This window comes from Gadus chalcogrammus, chromosome 14, assembly GCF_026213295.1.
Source record: "Gadus chalcogrammus isolate NIFS_2021 chromosome 14, NIFS_Gcha_1.0, whole genome shotgun sequence".
NCBI classification, from domain to species: Eukaryota; Metazoa; Chordata; class Actinopteri; order Gadiformes; family Gadidae; genus Gadus; species Gadus chalcogrammus.
Window position 1 is genome coordinate 1,271,935 of NC_079425.1, and position 18,856 is coordinate 1,290,790.

The 18,856-nt window shown below is 43.8% G+C and overlaps 1 protein-coding gene and 1 pseudogene across 7 annotated transcripts; both read right to left on the reverse strand.

Annotated features, from left to right (window-relative positions):
- Positions 1 to 302: 302 nt before the first annotated feature.
- On the reverse strand, positions 303 to 17,789 carry LOC130403765 (nuclear factor 7, brain-like). Of its 7 annotated transcripts, none has more exons than XM_056608231.1 (3): positions 17,722 to 17,789; positions 13,481 to 13,645; positions 303 to 2,748 (listed from the first exon to the last, which is right to left on the reverse strand). In XM_056608231.1, exon 3 carries the CDS (start codon positions 2,641 to 2,643, stop codon positions 1,219 to 1,221), a length of 1,425 nt encoding a protein of 474 aa, XP_056464206.1. In that variant the 5' UTR covers positions 2,644 to 2,748; positions 13,481 to 13,645; positions 17,722 to 17,789; the 3' UTR covers positions 303 to 1,218. The 7 variants fall into 7 exon arrangements, with proteins under 7 accessions (XP_056464206.1, XP_056464208.1, XP_056464207.1 ...); XM_056608233.1 differs by lacking the exon at positions 17,722 to 17,789 and adding an exon at positions 16,661 to 16,679; XM_056608232.1 differs by lacking the exon at positions 17,722 to 17,789 and adding an exon at positions 14,895 to 14,913.
- On the reverse strand, positions 10,729 to 13,618 carry LOC130403575 (E3 ubiquitin-protein ligase TRIM39-like; annotated as a pseudogene).
- Positions 17,790 to 18,856: the final 1,067 nt, after the last annotated feature.

The following is an 18,856-nucleotide window of genomic DNA, read 5'->3' on the forward strand; positions in this document are numbered from 1 at the left end:
ATTCAATATTTAGAGAAAAAGGTGTGGATATTAAATATTAATTCTGATTTAAAATAACTAACAAGTTCTAACGATGTTTTGTCCAACTCACACAGCGCAGGTTTGAACGGGTCTACATATTGAACAAAATACTATATGTATATATATCTATATCTATTAGTATTTGGTTCAATATGTATAACCTCTAACACCTAAACTAATCATCTCTAGTACCTAAACTAACCATCTCTAGACTCTAGTACCTAGCGTCTATATATATATACATAATATATATTAGGCTAAAGTAATAACTTTTATGTGACTTTGCGGATGTTTGTGAAGTGTGTGAAGAAGGTTTCCTGTTGTACGCGTCAGGACGGCTTCTGGAGGAGTTATGAACGACATGAATCATAGAACAGGCCGACACATGTTTATTGTAAGAAATAACTTTTAGTTGGTTAACGGGAATGGAATCACACTGATCTGAATAATCACAATTCATAATAATTAATAACATAATAACATAATAATTAATTCATCATTATGTTCTGATTGATTTCCTCTGTTACTAAACCCTAAACCCTGGAATCAAACCCTTACACCTTTCTATACCCTGCGTGAATATGTATAAACCGATACGTCCCAAACAGTGAGGGCAGACTAATACACAGACAGGAATGAACAGCATTGACTAAAACCAAAAGTAATAGAATTACACAACCAATAGATAGATGATTATTATTTTCCCATGTGATTCTTGTGTAGGTGTTAACATAACAATATTGTGTTAACAGTATCATTGATTTCTCTACATGTGTGGTTCTATTACAGACCCTTGTTATCAACATTTAACGTACAATTCCATTTATACCATTTAACAAGAAAACACACACACCCCTCACTGTAATGATCCATAGGCTGCACTGAGACCTTCACTGACCGCCTATGATACTATACTCATATATATACACAACTATATATATTGATCCACATACATATATATATATGTGTGTGTGTGTGTGTAACTGCATGCAGTGTTTTCTTGCTCTGTGGACTATGTGTCATTCCATACATTGACCACAGGGTGGACTCGTATTATTTTGTTGTAATATACCTGTTGATTCGTTTCTTTGTTCTACTATTTGATTATTACCCGATTATATATGTGTATATATATATGTAACCATGTTTCTACATACCAGAGACTCTAGCAGGCAAACAGAACTGACAAGGTTACATTCATTTACATGGCTTAGTGCGTGAGGAGACACCACACACCCTAACATCTTTGGTCCGGGCTAAACCTGCTGCTCCAAGACAAAAATAAGGGAAGATGTTGTCAGTGAAAGTGTGTTGATAGGTGTAGATGAGAGTCATGTCTTCAGGGTCGTAGAAGGACACCTCCCCTCCATCATAGTCCAGCTGGACTCTGATCCTCTCTGGAGTCCTCTTCAATGTCAGGGTTTCACCAGTACCCTGAGTGTACTTTCCACTGCGGTGGAGTAAACACCAGGTTCCATTAGCTGGTGAAGCAGTACACTCTCCTTTCCTCTCCACTGACTCTTTAGCAACACCTATTAACCAGTCAGGATGGTCTCCCACCTCCACCTCCCAGCAGTGTTCCCCTGAGCTGAAGCCCTCAGAGCCCAGAACCTCAGTGTACATAGTGAACCTCTCTGGGTTGTTAGGAGCCTTCTGGGTTACATCGCCATATCTCACGCTGGTCAGATCATCAGACAGAGAGAGCCGGCGGTATGCAGTGTTTGGGTCCAGAATAACGGGGCTGAAGGTGGTCCTCTGCCCCATCTCCTCCCAGACTCGGTGGGCCAGGTTTCCCAGGTGTTTGGCCTCGTCCAGCAGCGCTCCAGGAAGCAGCTGGGGATCAGAACCGGAGAGCAGGGCTCTGGCGCTGGTCCGGGAGCGCGTGGAAGCGCTGAGGAACGACAGGCCGTCCTTCTGCAGGTCTGCTTCTACAGCCGAGAGACCCTCTGAGAGAGACCGGATCTGCTCCTGAAGGGTCTTCCTCTCCAGGAGGATCCTCTTCCTCTTCTGCTCCTCTTCCTCTCTCAGGGCCTCCACTCTGGCCTCCTCTTCCTCTCTCAGGAACCGGTGAAGCTGTTCAAACTCTTTCCTGATCCGCCTCTCGGTCTTCACCCGCTGTCCCTTGAGGTGAGGAACCATGGCCTCATACGTCTCCTCCAGCTCCTGGTGTCTCCTCCTCCTGGCCTGTAGAGCCGTGAGGTCAGGTCTCAGCTGCTGCTTCAGCTCCTGGACTGGTTCTTCTAGAGGAACCACTGTGTGACCCTGGTGGTGAGGGAACTCACACACATGACACACAGCTCTCTGCTCCTCCTTACAGAACCACTTGATATCCTTTAAGTGCTCAGTGCAGACCACCTGGGCCTCTTCAGAGGGGTCAGACCTCTGTCTTCCTGCGAAGGAGTCAGCAAGCTCCTTGATGGAAAAGTTAACGCCAACTAGAGCCTTTGAGGATTTCCTCTTACAGACGGGACAGTTCTTGTTCTCCGCTTGGGCCCAGAAGTCCTGGAGACAGCTGGAACAGAAGCTGTGGTGACAGCCCAGAGACACCGGGTCCTTGAAGGTCTCAGTGCACACGCTGCAGGTCAGGAAATGTTTGAGAGGAGGAGGGATTTCTTCGGCCATTTTAGCAGATGTATAGACGGGAAGTCTCTTCGGAATCCTTCCTTAGATCTGAACACTTTGTTAATAAACTCCAGAGGTGGTCTGTACCCTACAGATTCAGGAGGTCTAGAAAAGAGAAACTAATATCAGCATAACTCGACAGTCGACAACAACTGTAACACTTATAAAGATATTAAATACGTTGTTTCCTTATCAATGCTAGAATCGGTTGCATTGGCCTTTACGTTACAATCATCTCTAACAAATACTATCTACGGGGTCATCCCTATGTTCCCCTGGTCCTTTGTTCCCCGGGTCTTACCCTTTTTTTAAAAAAAAAGGTCCTATGTTCCCAGTTTTTCCCCAAAAAGGGTCCTATTTTCCCCTGTACATACCGGGGAGCATATGACCCTTTTTGGGAAAAGAGGGGAACATGTTCCCCGCAATCTATCAATCTTCAAAAATATTTAAACTTTGACGTGACATTCGCGTGATGACAGCCAATCAGCGTTCAACCGGCCAACTCAGTGCAGCGCAGTCCGGGGTGAACTGCAGCCTGGAAGAGAAAGTGATTGTTGCCATTTTCGACTCCCGGAGCTCTTTATATAATAGTACATAATCTAATATAATTGTATAATAATATCACGGCCAAAAGCTCTGTGCGCCTCCGGATGGCCGTAGCGTGGGGAGCTCTCGTAGGGATTCGGCTTCTCGGGGTTTGATTACCGGCGTATGAATAGACTGCGTCAGGTTCTCCGACGTCTCTCCCTCTTCCACAAAAGGTAAAGACATGAAATGGTAGTTATCTCGGCCGGAATTTGGCAGAAATGGTGAGAAAAAGTAACAGACCGGGGAACATAGAACCCTTTTTTAAAAAAAGGGTCCTGTGTTCCCCAGTCTCATACAAAGAGGGGAACATAGGACCCGGGGAACATAGACACGCTCCCCTATCTACCATCGACAAATTAATATTAACTACTGTCATAAGTCCTAACTCTGTGGTTATGATTAACTCAGGAACTCATGCTGAAGAGTAAACTGCTTAATAGTTCGGTTCAAAGTCATACACGGACATTGCATACTCAGCTACATCATGTGACTCCCCCACGTAGATCACCAACCTAGAACTCCCATCCACTACTCTGTAGCGCACTCTAGTGGCTAACATAGAAATAGCCATATTAACTCACAACACAACTACTAACCCTATCGATTTTGAAATCTCCTTAGCCAAATGTTACCTTCTATGGTAATATAACCCAGAATACTAAAGTTATCTTGTAATATGCGTTTGTGTTCATTATAATTCATTGAGTTTATTTAGCGCTTATCTAGACACTCAAAGACGCCTACAGTGAAGGGGGGGACCTCACTAACCACCACCAGTGTGTAGCACCCACTTGTACATGATTGTACTTCTAGTATTATCCAGGAATACTAAAGTTAGTAGGCCTATGTAATGTGTATGGAAGCATATATGTAGCAAAATTCAAATGGCAATGCAATTTGCAATTACATTATGCAATTGACAATTCATTATGCAATTTTATAATGTAATTTGTAAATACGTTATTCAAAGTGTATTTTACTTGACGTAAGTGACGTAGTTCCCGCCCAGACGCTGATTGGCTGATACGTTTGCCACTTTGCATATTGACTTTTTGGAAAACGTTTTGGATGCCGTTTTGGAAAACGTTTTGGATTCCGTTTTGCCAAATCTTTTGCAAAGCGTTCGTTTTGCGGATTGAAATGTCATTTGAATATCGCAACACACGGAGCGTGGCGAAGTGGATTGCAATCACGGGGACGCTATAGCTTTTCAATTTGTATAAAGGAACTCAAAGAATTTGCCAAAATGTTATTCTATTTGTATTGTTATAACTTTTGCAAATTTAATTGAGGATTGCATTGTCACTTTGCATATTAAAATACACTTTGAATAACGTATTTGCAAATTACATTATAAAATTGCATAATGAATTGTCAATTGCATAACGTAATTACTTTTTGAATTGCAAATTGCATTGCCATTTTAATTTTGCTACATATATGCTTCCATAAATGTGCACACATGGTCATCTTCTCTAACTTTATCTAAACTGAATACACATTAGCTTGCCCTGAATATGAGGCTATAAATTATACCAACGACATAACTTTACTCACTTTGGTTCATGTGTGGATCGTCGGTCCACTGACAAAACTGTTTTCCTTACATCCAAAGATCCCTCTGGGCTTTCTAACTGAATCGATTTTAAATGACCAAGAATCTGCCGATTTAAGCGTTTTGAATCGGTTTTAGCTTTAGCCTGATATCAAGACAGCATTGTCAACTCATTTCATTCCGTTTTGATACGGATCCTCAAAATGTAACTTATGAATTGGGCGGGTCCATGTGTGTTTGCGCATGTTTGCGCGCGCCCTGCGTCTCGCAAGTTGGACACAACTGTATGGCAAGCCAACACTTCGACCGCATTCAGTCACGTTGCACCTTTATTATGGTGTAAAAAACGCCGTACATTTTCATATAGTTGTATATGAGTGAAACTGCAGACATCAGCGTGGTCACCGGCCATTCACCTGGCTAACCATGATCAACTCGTCTCAGATCTGTGTGTTTACATAACTTTCATGCGTATCATTGTATGGAATTGGTGTGCATGATGTTATTTTTAACACCCTTTTTTTTAAGACTGTTCTTGTTTGATTTTCAGTTTGAGAAAGCGCGGTTCGGTGGGACTTTGTCTGCTGCAGCCAGGCCGAATGTCAATGTGACTAGGAGGCCTGTTGAGGTAATGGATGCACCCAGACCAGACGCATCGCAAGACCTGAGTCTTAATGGGGGGCATATGAAATGCATAGGGGGGCACAATTATTATTAGCCTACAGGACGTATATTTCCTCTATTCGCGCAGCACATAATCATCACGCTAACATAACCAACAGCAATATGACCCCGTAGCCTATAGCCTACAACATCACATCATTCCTCATCATTTAAAGCAATAGGCCTACATTACATAGAAGCAATGCTATGAATATATCCATAAAACACTGGACTATACAACATATTAGGTGTAAAAGCAGTTAACAGAGAGACATGCATTGCCATTAGACACACACACACACGCACACACACACACACACACACACACACACACACACACACACACACACACACACACACACACACACACACACGGTAGCTTACTTTGAGTGGAGTCAGCGCTGTCCTCTCTCCCTCCCTGTCCTCAGCATATCCTTCCACTCAGACGTAAACCTGTGAGTCAGGTCCTTCTCAAAAGTAATCAACTGGGCGGGCCTTGCGTCTGTGCAGCGTACCGTGCCAATGCTCTGAGAAGACGTTTTTCAATGTGGAAAATGAGTTTTCACACATTGCTGTGGAAGCTCCTAAAGTTAGGGCAAGGTGTAGGCTTTGAGAACAGTCGGCATAGCCTGGAGTGCAAAGTTGAATGTGCTAAGGATGTTTGCTATTGTCCATTTTCCGTCTTCGGGGGGAATCGGGGTGTCATTAATTTTCTTAACCAGGAACTCACGAGCCACAGTATATTCAGGTTCAGCCACATCAGTTCCAGCTAATAGCAGGAGAGGGGTTACCTTTGATGGGTCCAGGAAATTATCTGACTGATTATTAGACTGTTGGTGGGCTTTTCAACCACTTACGAATATCCATGATGATGAACTAGAAATTAAAGTAAGCAGGGGCAATTCTAGGTTCTGACTTTTGGGGGGGCTCAACCCCAGGAAGCCAAAGGTGTATATGAAGTATATAAAGTCCTGTCCAAGATTTTTTTATTCCACAACCTTTATTTTATTAGTTACTATGCTGTTGTATGTCTAAGCCAAAAGCTGGCAGTGTCAGCTAAATAATGCAGTTCTGAATCACTAAAGTGATGAAAGGAAAAAAGACAATTTGGATGAAGGAATAATCAATGGATGTGAACTGTAATAACAAATGTGAGGCATATTAAATTTCCTTTGTGTAAGTTTCACTCAAAAATGACCATATTTCCCCCTTTTTTATTTTATTTACACAGTTACTGAAACACATTGGTACAACATGTACGAGATTAATAATATGAGAAACATACCACTATTTCGGGAGCAATAAACTACCTTGTCTCACTTTCAGGGACCCATACATTTTTACAAAACTCGTGATGCAAAAACATATTTTTCTGATGCAAAAAAAAAAGGGTGCTAATTTTCAGTTAAAACAAAACCGCTGGCATTATTTTATCAGCTGGGCGTTTTCATTGCCATAACAACGTGAGCTAATCAACAAGTACAACATGTTCTAGACCAGTGGCTCTCAATTATTTTGTGTTATGTCATTCCCACCCTGGGAGACCGATATTTTTTCGCGCCCTCCCTGTATTGAAATAGCCTACTATTGAGAACCAGCTAATATTTATTTATTTAGATTAATAAAATTAACAAAACAGAGAAACAAGAGCATATGATTCACTGGGGTTTGCATTTAACTAAAAATATTTTAAAACAGTAAACAATGGTCACTTGTCAGCTTCATCAGCTTATTCCCTTTCAAACTAACATATTCATGCATCTTTCAAGCATGAATAAAGACACCAAGTCCCTCCGTCATTACTTTGCACGATCAAAATTCGATCAAAATAAATAAATAAATAAGACCCAGTCCCGTGTGCCGCTCGCGCGCCCCCCCCCCCGAGACCTTTTATCAGCTGAGGGCGTTTTCATGAGTCTCATAGTATTAGAACATGTGGTACTTGTTGATTAGCTCACGTTGTTATGGCAATGAATATGCCCTCAGCTGATAAAATAATGCCAGCGTTTTTTTTCAACTGAAAATTAGCACCCATGTCAACTTTTTCTGCTCCTTGCACCTTATCATGCTTATCATGCTACGCAGCATTACAAGCCCCTGCCGACTAAAACATGAAGCAATTCAAGAAGAGGCATAGATAGAATCGCCTTGTGGTCAACTGTAATTTAATACATTTGACAGATTATGTCAAGGTTATAAAATGATTATTATTATTATTATTAGCTGCTCATGTTATAACAAAGCTGGAAATCGTGGATTTTCTGATAAGGACTAGCAAGCCTTTTTGACAGACAAAACAGCAGAAACTATGTTAGGTGCGCTCGTGCTGCCTTTTTGGTTTTGTCAAACAGGAGACGCCCACCCACCAATCAGAGGTTAGAGATTCCTGCAGGAAGGTTGCGCTCAATTTCACGAGCCCATTCGTGCCTGTTCATTAGTGTACAGCATCTATTCTCTCATTGCTTGTGTAAAAAAAAGGTAGAATATTAGATTTGAGGACGAAATAATAGGGTGGGCTAAGGCAAGTTTTGGTTGGGCTTGAGCCCACCCAAAAAGGTCTAGCTTCGCGACTGAACGTAAGCTAGCAAAAACTCTTCCAGCTTCACTTTTAAAAAATGCGCGGTAACTGTTAGCGGCTACAGTTAGCGGCTACAGTTAGCGGCTACAGTCCGTTTTCAAAAATAACATTGTGCACACATCGTTTTCAAAAAAGTTGTCGTTTACATCAAAACGCATAAATACGCCGTCGAGCGCCATTATAACTATGCCAAACCTATGGGCGGCAGTGTAGGGAGAAGGATAAAGCCATGCAAGCCAATCAGAATCCTCAGAATCAACAACAACGAATAACACGAGCGTCTTCCTGTAAGAAACAAACTGTAAACATAGGGCGCTCATATGACGTTAAGCATTTCCTGGCGCATAATGTGATGCTTCAGAACCTAAAACCCTGTTTCTCCCCGTTGACACAACACATAACCGGCGTTTTCAGAAATCTCCACTTTTTAGAAATGATTGTTTTCTGTGATAAAAACAGTGTTTTGGTGTAAATGAGAGGCCAAACCTCTTGGAAATATCTGCGTTTTCCCTTCGTGTAAACGGGGCCTTAATAGTCCGCTAAAGACGTTGACGCCGAAGACGCTGGGTTTGACAAGTTATTGGACTACTTGCGGAGTGATACCTAAGACGCCATTAGAGGCAAAAAAGCCTTTGTTTACCTTGAAAGCGGTCAATTATACTTGGCAACGGTGAATTATCAAATATAATTCACCACCGGAAGTTGTGAAGGGCCCATGCAAGTGAGCGGAGTGTTAATAATATAAATAATAATATAAAATATATATGTATATATATATTTTTTTTGATCTGTGCCTCAAGTGGGGGGGCACTAGCATTGTGGGGGGCGGGCCCGGCCCCCTATGGCCCGCCCATAGTGACGGGCCTGGATGTACCTATAGTGCCTGACAGCTGCTTTCACACCGCCGCACGGCAACTCGCCGCCTCCGTTCATTTCAATGAGGGAAGGGCGGCAGGGGGGAGGCGAGGGGAGCCCAGATTCTACTGGCCTGTCCCCCCTTTCTCTCTGCCTCCGTCCAGCCCTGTCATGTCGGCTGTGAGGACCAGCTCTTCCCCTCTGGTCAGTGCAACTGTAATAACCTCTATACAGGTCTTACATTCTGCAGCGTGTAGCGGATAGAGGATTTATCATCTTTTTTCTTTATGTAGGTTGTATCAGATAGGAGTCCTGCTCCTCCTGGTCTCCTCCTGGTCTCCTCCTGGTCCCCTCCTGGTCTCCTCCTGGTCCCTTCCTGGTCTCCTCCTGGTCTCCTGGTCACCTCCTGCTCCTCCTGCTCCTCCTGGTCCCCTCCTGGTCTCCTCCTGGTCTCCTCCTGGTCTCCTCCTGGTCCCCTCCTGGTCCCCTCCTGGTCTCCTCCTGGTCTCCTCCTGGTCCCCTCCTGGTCTCCTCCTGGTCGTCTCCTGGTCTCCTCCTGGTCCCCTCCTGGTCTCCTGGTCTCCTCCTGGTCCCCTGGTCCTCCTGGTCTCCTCCTGGTCTCCTGGTCTCCTCCTGGTCCCCTGGTCCTCCCTTCTCCTCCTGGTCTCCTCCTGGTCTCCTCCTGGTCCCCTCCTGGTCTCCTCCTGGTCCCCTCCTGGTCTCCTCCTGGTCCCCTCCTGGTCTCCTCCCTGCTCCTCCTGGTCCCCTCCTGGTCTCCTCCTGGTCCCCTCCTGGTCTCCTCCTGGTCTCCTTCTAGTCTCCTCCCTGCTCCTCCTCTTGCTGCTCCAGATCCGTTCTGGCTGCCGGTGGAACTGAAGGAGACCATTCCCCAGCAGGACCAGCGCTGGATTGCGTCCAGGCTGTGGAGGAACCAGCGGCTGCGCCCGGACGTCCAGCTCTGGTATGAGCCACCGGTTCCTGCCCTCCTCTACAGCCAGGTCCCGTCACCAGACCGCTGTGTCAGCACCGGCTCCTGGTGTGGACGCCCTACCGCCGGTGGAAGGTGAGGCTGTCCTGCCCCCAGTGCAAGGGGCAGCTCACCGGGGCCGGCGTCCACAGGAGGGCACGGGAGGTCCTGGACGAGGACAGGTACTACCTGATGGGGCCGGAGACCCTCAGGTGCATCTCCCCCGGTTGTGTTACCAACTACCTGTCCACGAGCCAGAGCGTCCTGGACCAGCAGGGCCTGGCTCTCCGGGGGGGGGGGGGGGAGTTCAGATCATGAAAGCAAACATCTTTTTTTATGCAGCTCAATTCATCCTAGGTGACCTTGGGTGTCTTGAAAGGCGCCTCTAAATTAGATGTATTATTATTATTATTATCCTGCCAGTAAATAGCGATACCTCCACCTGCCCCCACCCTGTGGCCACCGGGGTCTTAACTCACACACACTGACACACCGACGGCACCACATGACGGTTGGTCGAGGTTGGACTTGAACCAGCGACCCCATGTGAGGGAAATGTGTAGATTCAATATTTAGAGAAAAAGGTGTGGATATTAAATATTAATTCTGATTTAAAATAACTAACAAGTTCTAACGATGTTTTGTCCAACTCACACAGCGCAGGTTTGAACGGGTCTACATATTGAAAAAATTACTATACATATATATATATATATATATATATATAGTATTTGGTTCAATATGTATAACCTCTAACACCTAAACTTATCATCTCTAGTACCTAAACTAACCATCTCTAGACTCTAGTACCTAGAGTCTATATATATATATATATATAATATATATTAGGCTAAAGTAATAACTTTTATGTGACTTTGCGGATGGTTGTGAAGTAGGTTTCCTGTTGTACGCTTCAGGACGGCTTCTGGAGGAGTTATGAACGACATGAATCATAGAACAGGCCGACACATGTTTATTGTAAGAAATAACTTTTAGTTGGTTAACGGGAATGGAATCACAGTGATCTGAATAATCACAATTCATAATAATTAATAACATAATAATTAATTCATCATTATGTTCTGATTGATTTCCTCTGTTACTAAACCCTAAACCCTGGAATCAAACCCTAACACCTTTCTATACCCTGCGTGAATATTTATAAACCGATACGTCCCAAACAGTGAGGGTAGACTAATACACAGACAGGAATGAACAGCATTGACTAAAACCAAAAGTAATAGAATTACACAACCAACCGTTTGATAGATGATTGTTATTTCCCCATGTGATTCTTGTGTAGGTGTTAACATAACAATATTGTGTTAACAGTATCATTGATTTCTCTACATGTGTGGTTCTATTACAGACCCTTGTTATCAACATTAAACGTACAATTCCATTTAACAAGAAAACACACGCACCCCTCACTGTTAATGATCCACAGGCTGCACTGAGACCTTCACTGACCATCCTCTACCGTCTATGATACTATACTCATATATACACAACCAGATATATTGATCCACATGTATATATATGTATGTATGTATGTATGTATGTATGTATGTATGTATGTATGTATGTATGTGTGTATGTGTGTGTGTGTATGTATGTATGTATGTATGTATGTATGTATGTATGCATGTATATATAAACTGAATGTAACTGACAAGGTTACATTCATTTACATGGCTTAGTGCGTGAGGAGACACCACACACTCTAACATCTTTGGTCCGGGCTTCACCTGCTGCTCCAACATTAAAATAAGGGAAGATGTTGTCAGTGAAAGTGTCTTGATGGGTGTAGATGAGAGTCATGTCTTCAGGGTCGTAGAAGGACACCTCCCCTCCATCATAGTCCAGCTGGACTCTGATCCTCTCTGGAGTCCTCTTCAATGTCAGGGTTTCACCACTACCCAGAGTGTACTTTCCACTGCGGTGGAGTAAACACCAGATTCCATTAGCTGGTGTAGCAGGACGCTCTCCTTTCCTGTCCACTGACTCTTTAGCAACACCTATTATCCAGTCAGGATGGTCTCCCACCTCCACCTCCCAGCAGTGTTCCCCTGAGCTGAAGCCCTCAGAGCCCAGAACATTACGGTACCAAGTGAACCTCTCTGGGTTGTTAGGAACCTTCTGGATTACACCGCTATGTCTCACGCTGGTCAGATCATCAGACAGAGAGAGCCGGCGTGCTGCAGTGTTTGGGTCCAGAGTAACGGGGCTGAAGGTGGTCCTCTGCCCCATCTCCTCCCAGACTCGGTGGGCCAGGTTTCCCAGGTGTTTGGCCTCGTCCAGCAGCGCTCCAGGAAGCAGCTGGGGATCAGAACCGGAGAGCAGGGCTCTGGCGCTGGTCCGGGAGCGCGTGGAAGAGCTGAGGAACGACAGGCCGTCCTTCTGCAGGTCTGCTTCTACAGCCAAGAGACCCTCTGAGAGAGACCGGATCTGCTCCTGAAGGGTCTTCCTCTCCAGGAGGATCCTCTTCCTCTTCTGCTCCTCTTCCTCTCTCAGGGCCTTCACTCTGGCCTCCTCTTCCTCTCTCAGGAACCGGTGAAGCTGTTCAAACTCTGCTCTGATCCGCCTCTCGTCTTCACCCGCTGTTCCTTGAGGTGAGGAACCATGGCCTCATACGTCTCCTCCAGCTCCTGGTGTCTGCTCCTCCTGCCTGTAGAGCCGTGAGGTCATGTGTCAGCTGCTGCTTCAGCTCCTGGACTGGTTCTTCTAGAGGAACCACTGTGTGACCCTGGTGGTGAGGGAACTCACACACGTGACACACAGCTCTCTGCTCCTCCTTACAGAACCACTTGATATCCTTTAAGTGCTCAGTGCAGACCACCTGGGCCTTATCAGAGGGGGCAGACCTCTGGGAGGGTTCAGTGCAGACCACCTGGGCCTCATCAGAGGGGGCAGACCTCTGGAGGGTTCAGTGCAGACCACCTGGGCCTCATCAGAGGGGGCAGACCTCTGTCTTCTAGCGTAGGAGTCAGCGAGCTCCTTGATGGAAAAGTTAACGACTACATCCTTTGAGGATTTCCTCTTACAGACGGGACAGTTCTTGTTCTCCGCTTGGGCCCAGAAGTCCTGGAGACAGCTGGAACAGAAGCTGTGGTGACAGCCCAGAGACACCGGGTCCTTGAGGATCTCAGTGCACACGCTGCAGGTCAGGAATGTTTGAGAGGAAGGTTTCTTCTGCCATTTTAGCGGAGGTCTAGACAGGAATACTCTTCGGATGCGCTCTTTAGTTCTGAAGTCTTTGTTAATAAACTCCGGAGGTGGTCTGTACCCTACGGATTCAGGAGGTCTAAAAAAAAGAAACATTCATCAGCATGACCCGACAACAATAACTCATCAAACAATAAAGATTGGTGTGTCTCTCGTGAATACTATCTACCATCAGCAACTTAATATTAAAATTAGTTATCTTGTAACATGCGTACTGTGTCAGAATATCCCAGCATAATAAAGTTATCGTGTAATATGAGTTCTGTGTTAATATATCCCAGAATACTAAAGTTAGTATGTATTGTGTATGCAAGGTCATCTTCTCTAACTTTATCTAACCTGAATTCACATTAGCTTGCCCGGAATATGAGGCTATCAATAATTCCAATGACATGTCTTTACTCACTTTGGTTCATGTGTGGATCATCGTCCTCCGACGGAGTGGAGGTCAAGTGACTGAAACAGTTCTCCTTACTGCAAAAGATCCCTCTGGTCCTTTGAACACTCACCTCAAGTCATTCCTCTTCAATCTAGGGCTTCCCATCCTGAAGGAGACCAACTCCACCTACGTCTGAACGACAGTGTTTGGTTACAGGTTAATCATTATCAGATCTGAACAGTGTCCCCCACGTGGACCTGAAAGAGTTCTGAACGACTTGTTGTGCCCGCGACACTCAAGTTAGGAGGACGCTCCGAGACACTAGGAGTCATTTCAGAGTTAGAACGGAAAATAAGAAATAATGTTGACTTCAGGAATACTAAATACTTCAAATGGATCCCAATCAGTAGCACCACCATAAAGACATCCATCCTTGATTCAACAGCAGTCCTTTACCGTTTTTAATTTGGTCAGCTCTACACGTTTTCTTTATAGCCCAGACTACATTGATTGATATTAAACACAATATTTTCAAACAGAATTCAAAAATCAAACCCATAACACTAAACTTGTTTAAATAAATGTCTTTGGGTTGGGGGAGAGGCCCAGAGAGCTGTTCATTAAAAGTGTTTGACCAGTCCATTGCACTGGTCATGTGATGCGTTGGACTCTCTCCCGTCCTATCGTCTGGTTAGGGAGGGGAAGTCTGAAGTCCAGCAGCAAACTGCTGCTGAGTTTCATTCTCTGGTCACACTATGAGTTCTCTGACCCAAAGTAATGAGTTCCGTTAATCTGTTTCTTTGTGTATTAAAGGATCCTCATGAGCTGAGAACACTGGTCAGCTGAGGGACCTAGCTAGGGGCCCAGCTGGGGGTCCTAGTCAGGGACCCTAACCCAAAGGGTCCCTAGCCCTAACCCTAGCCTTGAGAGATCCTCATCATGACTCATGGTGCATGGATGATGTATAACAAGTTCCCTACTTTCCTAGTGGAAATGGCAGCTTGTTCAAAGGCTTGTTATAGCGCCACCTATTGTTAATTCTGGCCCATCCTTTGCATCTCTAACTAATTTTACGAGTTCTACAAGCCTGCTATATTTTTGAGATATGGCAGGAAAATAATAATAATAATAATACAGGGTCCCACGTCTTTCGTAGGACCCCTAACTAGAAAATCATTTATTGGCCCCAACTTTCACTACTGAAGATGCAGGTATTATCTTATCGACCACTTCTGTCTGCCCTGTAATCATGAAGATCGGCTCACAACGCACAGGGGCGCCACCTGCAGGCCACGGGGGGAACCCTGTTTTCTCCAAATCGGACTAGTTGCCAGTTCCCTATTCATTGTTTGTTGACATTTGGGGAAATATTTCATCGACCTATATGTTCCATCATTTTCAAAAACGCGGAGGAGGGAAAGTTACTTGCGTACTTACTTACTTGCCATGCATCCGACGCGCCAGCAGAGGGCGCTGTGGTACCACAATTAGTGTTCTGGTAAACCAAAACAGTCGACTATCAATTTCATAGTCTACTGACTCTAGCCCTAACTCTGACTTAAATCTGACCTTGAACCTAACCCTTTACCTTACCTTTTTGATATCCGAAGACCACACGTAGGAAGACGTCCAGTTAATATTGCCTCACATGTAAAATCCTTTATACGCAAGCGGAGGCATTAAGCAAATGTGAATGAGGCTACAGAGGAAGAGGCATGTATTGAAGCCTCCACCATCTGTGGATCTCATTTAAACTGAACTCTGCGGTAACATCAAGGTTTCATTCTTATCAACAGGTTGGTATTCTCAATTTGACGCTTGTGACAACTAGGCCACATATTTAATATTTTAGGATACACTGTAAAAATATTACCTGGTTTCAATATGTAAAGAATTAACAGGTATAATGTGGTGATCCTAAAGTAATGTTCCTACCTTAATGTGTACCTGTGGCCTTATATTTATATGTATTTATTTATATTATGACTGTTATTGTTTTCTGACCGGGGATCGGTGTTCCGCAAATCAGCTGACGGGCCTGTCAGCTGAGGGGATGAGGTTCGAGAGGTTTTAAATACAAGGAAGTGAATTGCCAGGGGAGGTGGCGCGTAATGAATGAATGGAGGGAGTCTGAGAGGGACCTCTTACAAAAGCCAGTCCAACTGAGAAAGCTTAATAGTGGGAAAGCTTTAAGAACCACGGAGACAAAGTCGACAACTCTTGCCGACTCGTTGGATACGTCGGTAAGAGCGAATTATTTTTTGCTGGAGGTTTTTGTTACGACCTGGGTCATCTTGTTTTTCTTTGCCTGTCTTTTTCCTGGATTGCCTATTTTTTTCCCCGGACGTAAGAGACCGTTGCTTGCGGAGTTTTGTTCGGGACATCGGGGATTTCGTTTGGATATTCTTTTTTGTTTGCTTTGAACTAGAGGGAGAACGCGCGAGTGTGCGCAAGGGGCGCGCAAAGCGAGGCCGCATATTAACGCGGTTATCAGATCACATCTATGGAAGCATATATGTAGCAAAATTCAAATGGCAATGCAATTTGCAATTACATTATGCAATTGACAATTCATTATGCAATTTTATAATGTAATTTGAAATAATTATTCAAAGTGTATTTTACTTGACGTAAGTGACGTAGTTCCCGCCCAGACGCTGATTGGCTGATACGTTTGCCACTTTGCATATTGACTTTTTGGAAAACGTTTTGGATTCCGTTTTGGAAAACGTTTTGGATTCCGTTTTGTCAAATCTTTTGCAAAGCGTTCGTTTTGCGGATTGAAATGTCATTTGAATATCGCAACACACGGAGCGTGGCGAAGTGGATTGCAATCACGGGGACGCTATAGCTTTTCAATTGTATAAAGGAACTCAAAGAATTTGCCAAAATCTTATTCTATTTGTATTGTTATAACTTTTGCAAATTTAATTGAGGATTGCATTGTCACTTTGCATATTAAAATACACTTTGAATAACGTATTTGCAATTACATTATAAAATTGCATAATGAATTGTCAATTGCATAACGTAATTACTTTTTGAATTGCAAATTGCAAATTGCATTGCCATTTTAATTTTGCTACATATATGCTTCCATAAATGTGCACACATGGTCATCTTCTCTAACTTTATCTAAACTGAATACACATTAGCTTGCCCTGAATATGAGGCTATAAATTATACCAACGACATAACTTTACTCACTTTGGTTCATGTGTGGATCGTCGGTCCACTGACAAAAAACTGTTTTCCTTACATCCAAAGATCCCTCTGGGCTTTCTAACTGAATCGATTTAAATTACCAAGAATCTGCCGATTTAAGTGTTTTTGAATCGGTTTTAGCTTTATCCTGATATCAAGACAGCATTGTCAACTAATTTCATTCCGTTTTGATACGGATCCTCACAATGTAACTTATGAATTGGGCGGGTCCATGTGTGTTTGCGCATGTTTGCGCGCGCCCTGCGTCTCGCAAGTTGGACACAACTGTATGGCAAGCCAACACTTCGACCGCATTCAGTCACGTTGCACCTTTATTATGGTGTAAAAAAAACGCCGTACATTTTCATATAGTTGTATATGAGTGAAACTGCAGACATCAGCGTGGTCACCGGCCATTCACCTGGCTAACCATGATCAACTCGTCTGAGATCTGTATGTTTACATAGCTTTCATGCGTATCATTGTATGGAATTGGTGTGCATGATGTTATTTTTAACACCATTTTATTAAGACTGTTCTTGTTTGATTTTCAGTTTGAGAAAGCGCGGTTCGGTGGGACTTTGTCTGCTGCAGCCAGGCCGAATGTCAATCTGACCAGGAGGCCTGTTGAGGTAATGGATGTACCCCGACCCGTCGCAAGACCTGAGTCTTAATGGGGGGCATATGAAATGCATTGGGGGCACAATTATTATTAGCCTACAGGACGTATATTTCCTCTATTCGCGCAGCACATAATCATCACGCTAACATAACCAACAGCAATATGACCCCGTAGCCTATAGCCTACAACATCACATCATTCCTCATCATTTAAAGCAATAGGCCTACATTACATAGAAGCAATGCTATGAATATATCCATAAAACACTGGACTATACAACATATTAGGTGTAAAAGCAGTTAACAGAGAGACATGCATTGCCATTAGACACACACACACACGCACACACACACACACACACACACACACACACACACACACACACACACACACACCACACACACACACACACACACACACACACACACACACGGTAGCTTACTTTGAGTGGAGCCAGCGCTGTCCTCTCTCCCTCCCTGTCCTCAGCATATCCTTCCACTCAGACGTAAACCTGTGAGTCAGGTCCTTTTCAAAAGTAATCAGCTGGGCGGGCCTTGCGTCTGTGCAGCGTACCGTGCCAATGCTCTGAGAAGACGTTTTTCAATGTGGAAAATGAGTTTTCACACATTGCTGTGGAAGCTCCTAAAGTTAGGGCAAGGCGTAGGCTTTGAGAACAGTCGGCATAGTCTGGAGTGCACAGTTGAATGTGCTAAGGATGTTTGCTATTGTCCATTTTCCGTCTTCGGGGGGAATCGGGGTGTAAGTTATTTTCTTAACCAGAAACTCACGAGCCACAGTAATTCAAGTTCAGCCACATCAGTTCCGCTAATAGCAGGAGAGGGGTTACCTTTGATGGGTCCAGGAAATTATCTGACTGATTATTAGACTGTTTGTGGGCTTTTCAACCACTTACGAATATCCATGATGATGAACTAGAATTAAAGTAAGCAGGGGCAATTCTAGGTTCTGACTTTTGGGGGGCTCAACCCCAGGAAGCCAAAGGGGTATATGAAGTATATAAAGTCCTGTCCAAGATTTTTTTATTCCACAACCTTTATTTTATTAGTTACTATGCTGTTGTATGTCTAAGCCAAAAGCTGGCAGTGTCAGCTAAATAATGCAGTTCTGAATCACTAAAGAAATGAAAGGAAAAAAGACGATTTGGATGAAGGAATAATCAATGGATGTGAACTGTAATAACAAATGTGAGGCATATTAAATTTCCTTTGTGTAAGTTTCACTCAAAAATGACCATATTTCCCCCTTTTTTATTTTATTTACACAGTTACTGAAACACATTGGTACAACATGTACGAGATTAATAATATGAGAAACATACCACTATTTCGGGAGCAATAAACTACGTTGTCTCACTTTCAGGGACCCATACATTTTTACAAAACTTCTGATGCAAAAACATATTTTTCTGATGCAAAAAAAAAAGGGTGCTAATTTTCAGTTAAAACAAAACCTCTGGCATTATTTTATCAGCTGGGCGTTTTCATTGCCATAACAACGTGAGCTAATCAAGAAGTACAACATGTTCTAGACCAGTGGCTGTTAAATATTTTGTGTTA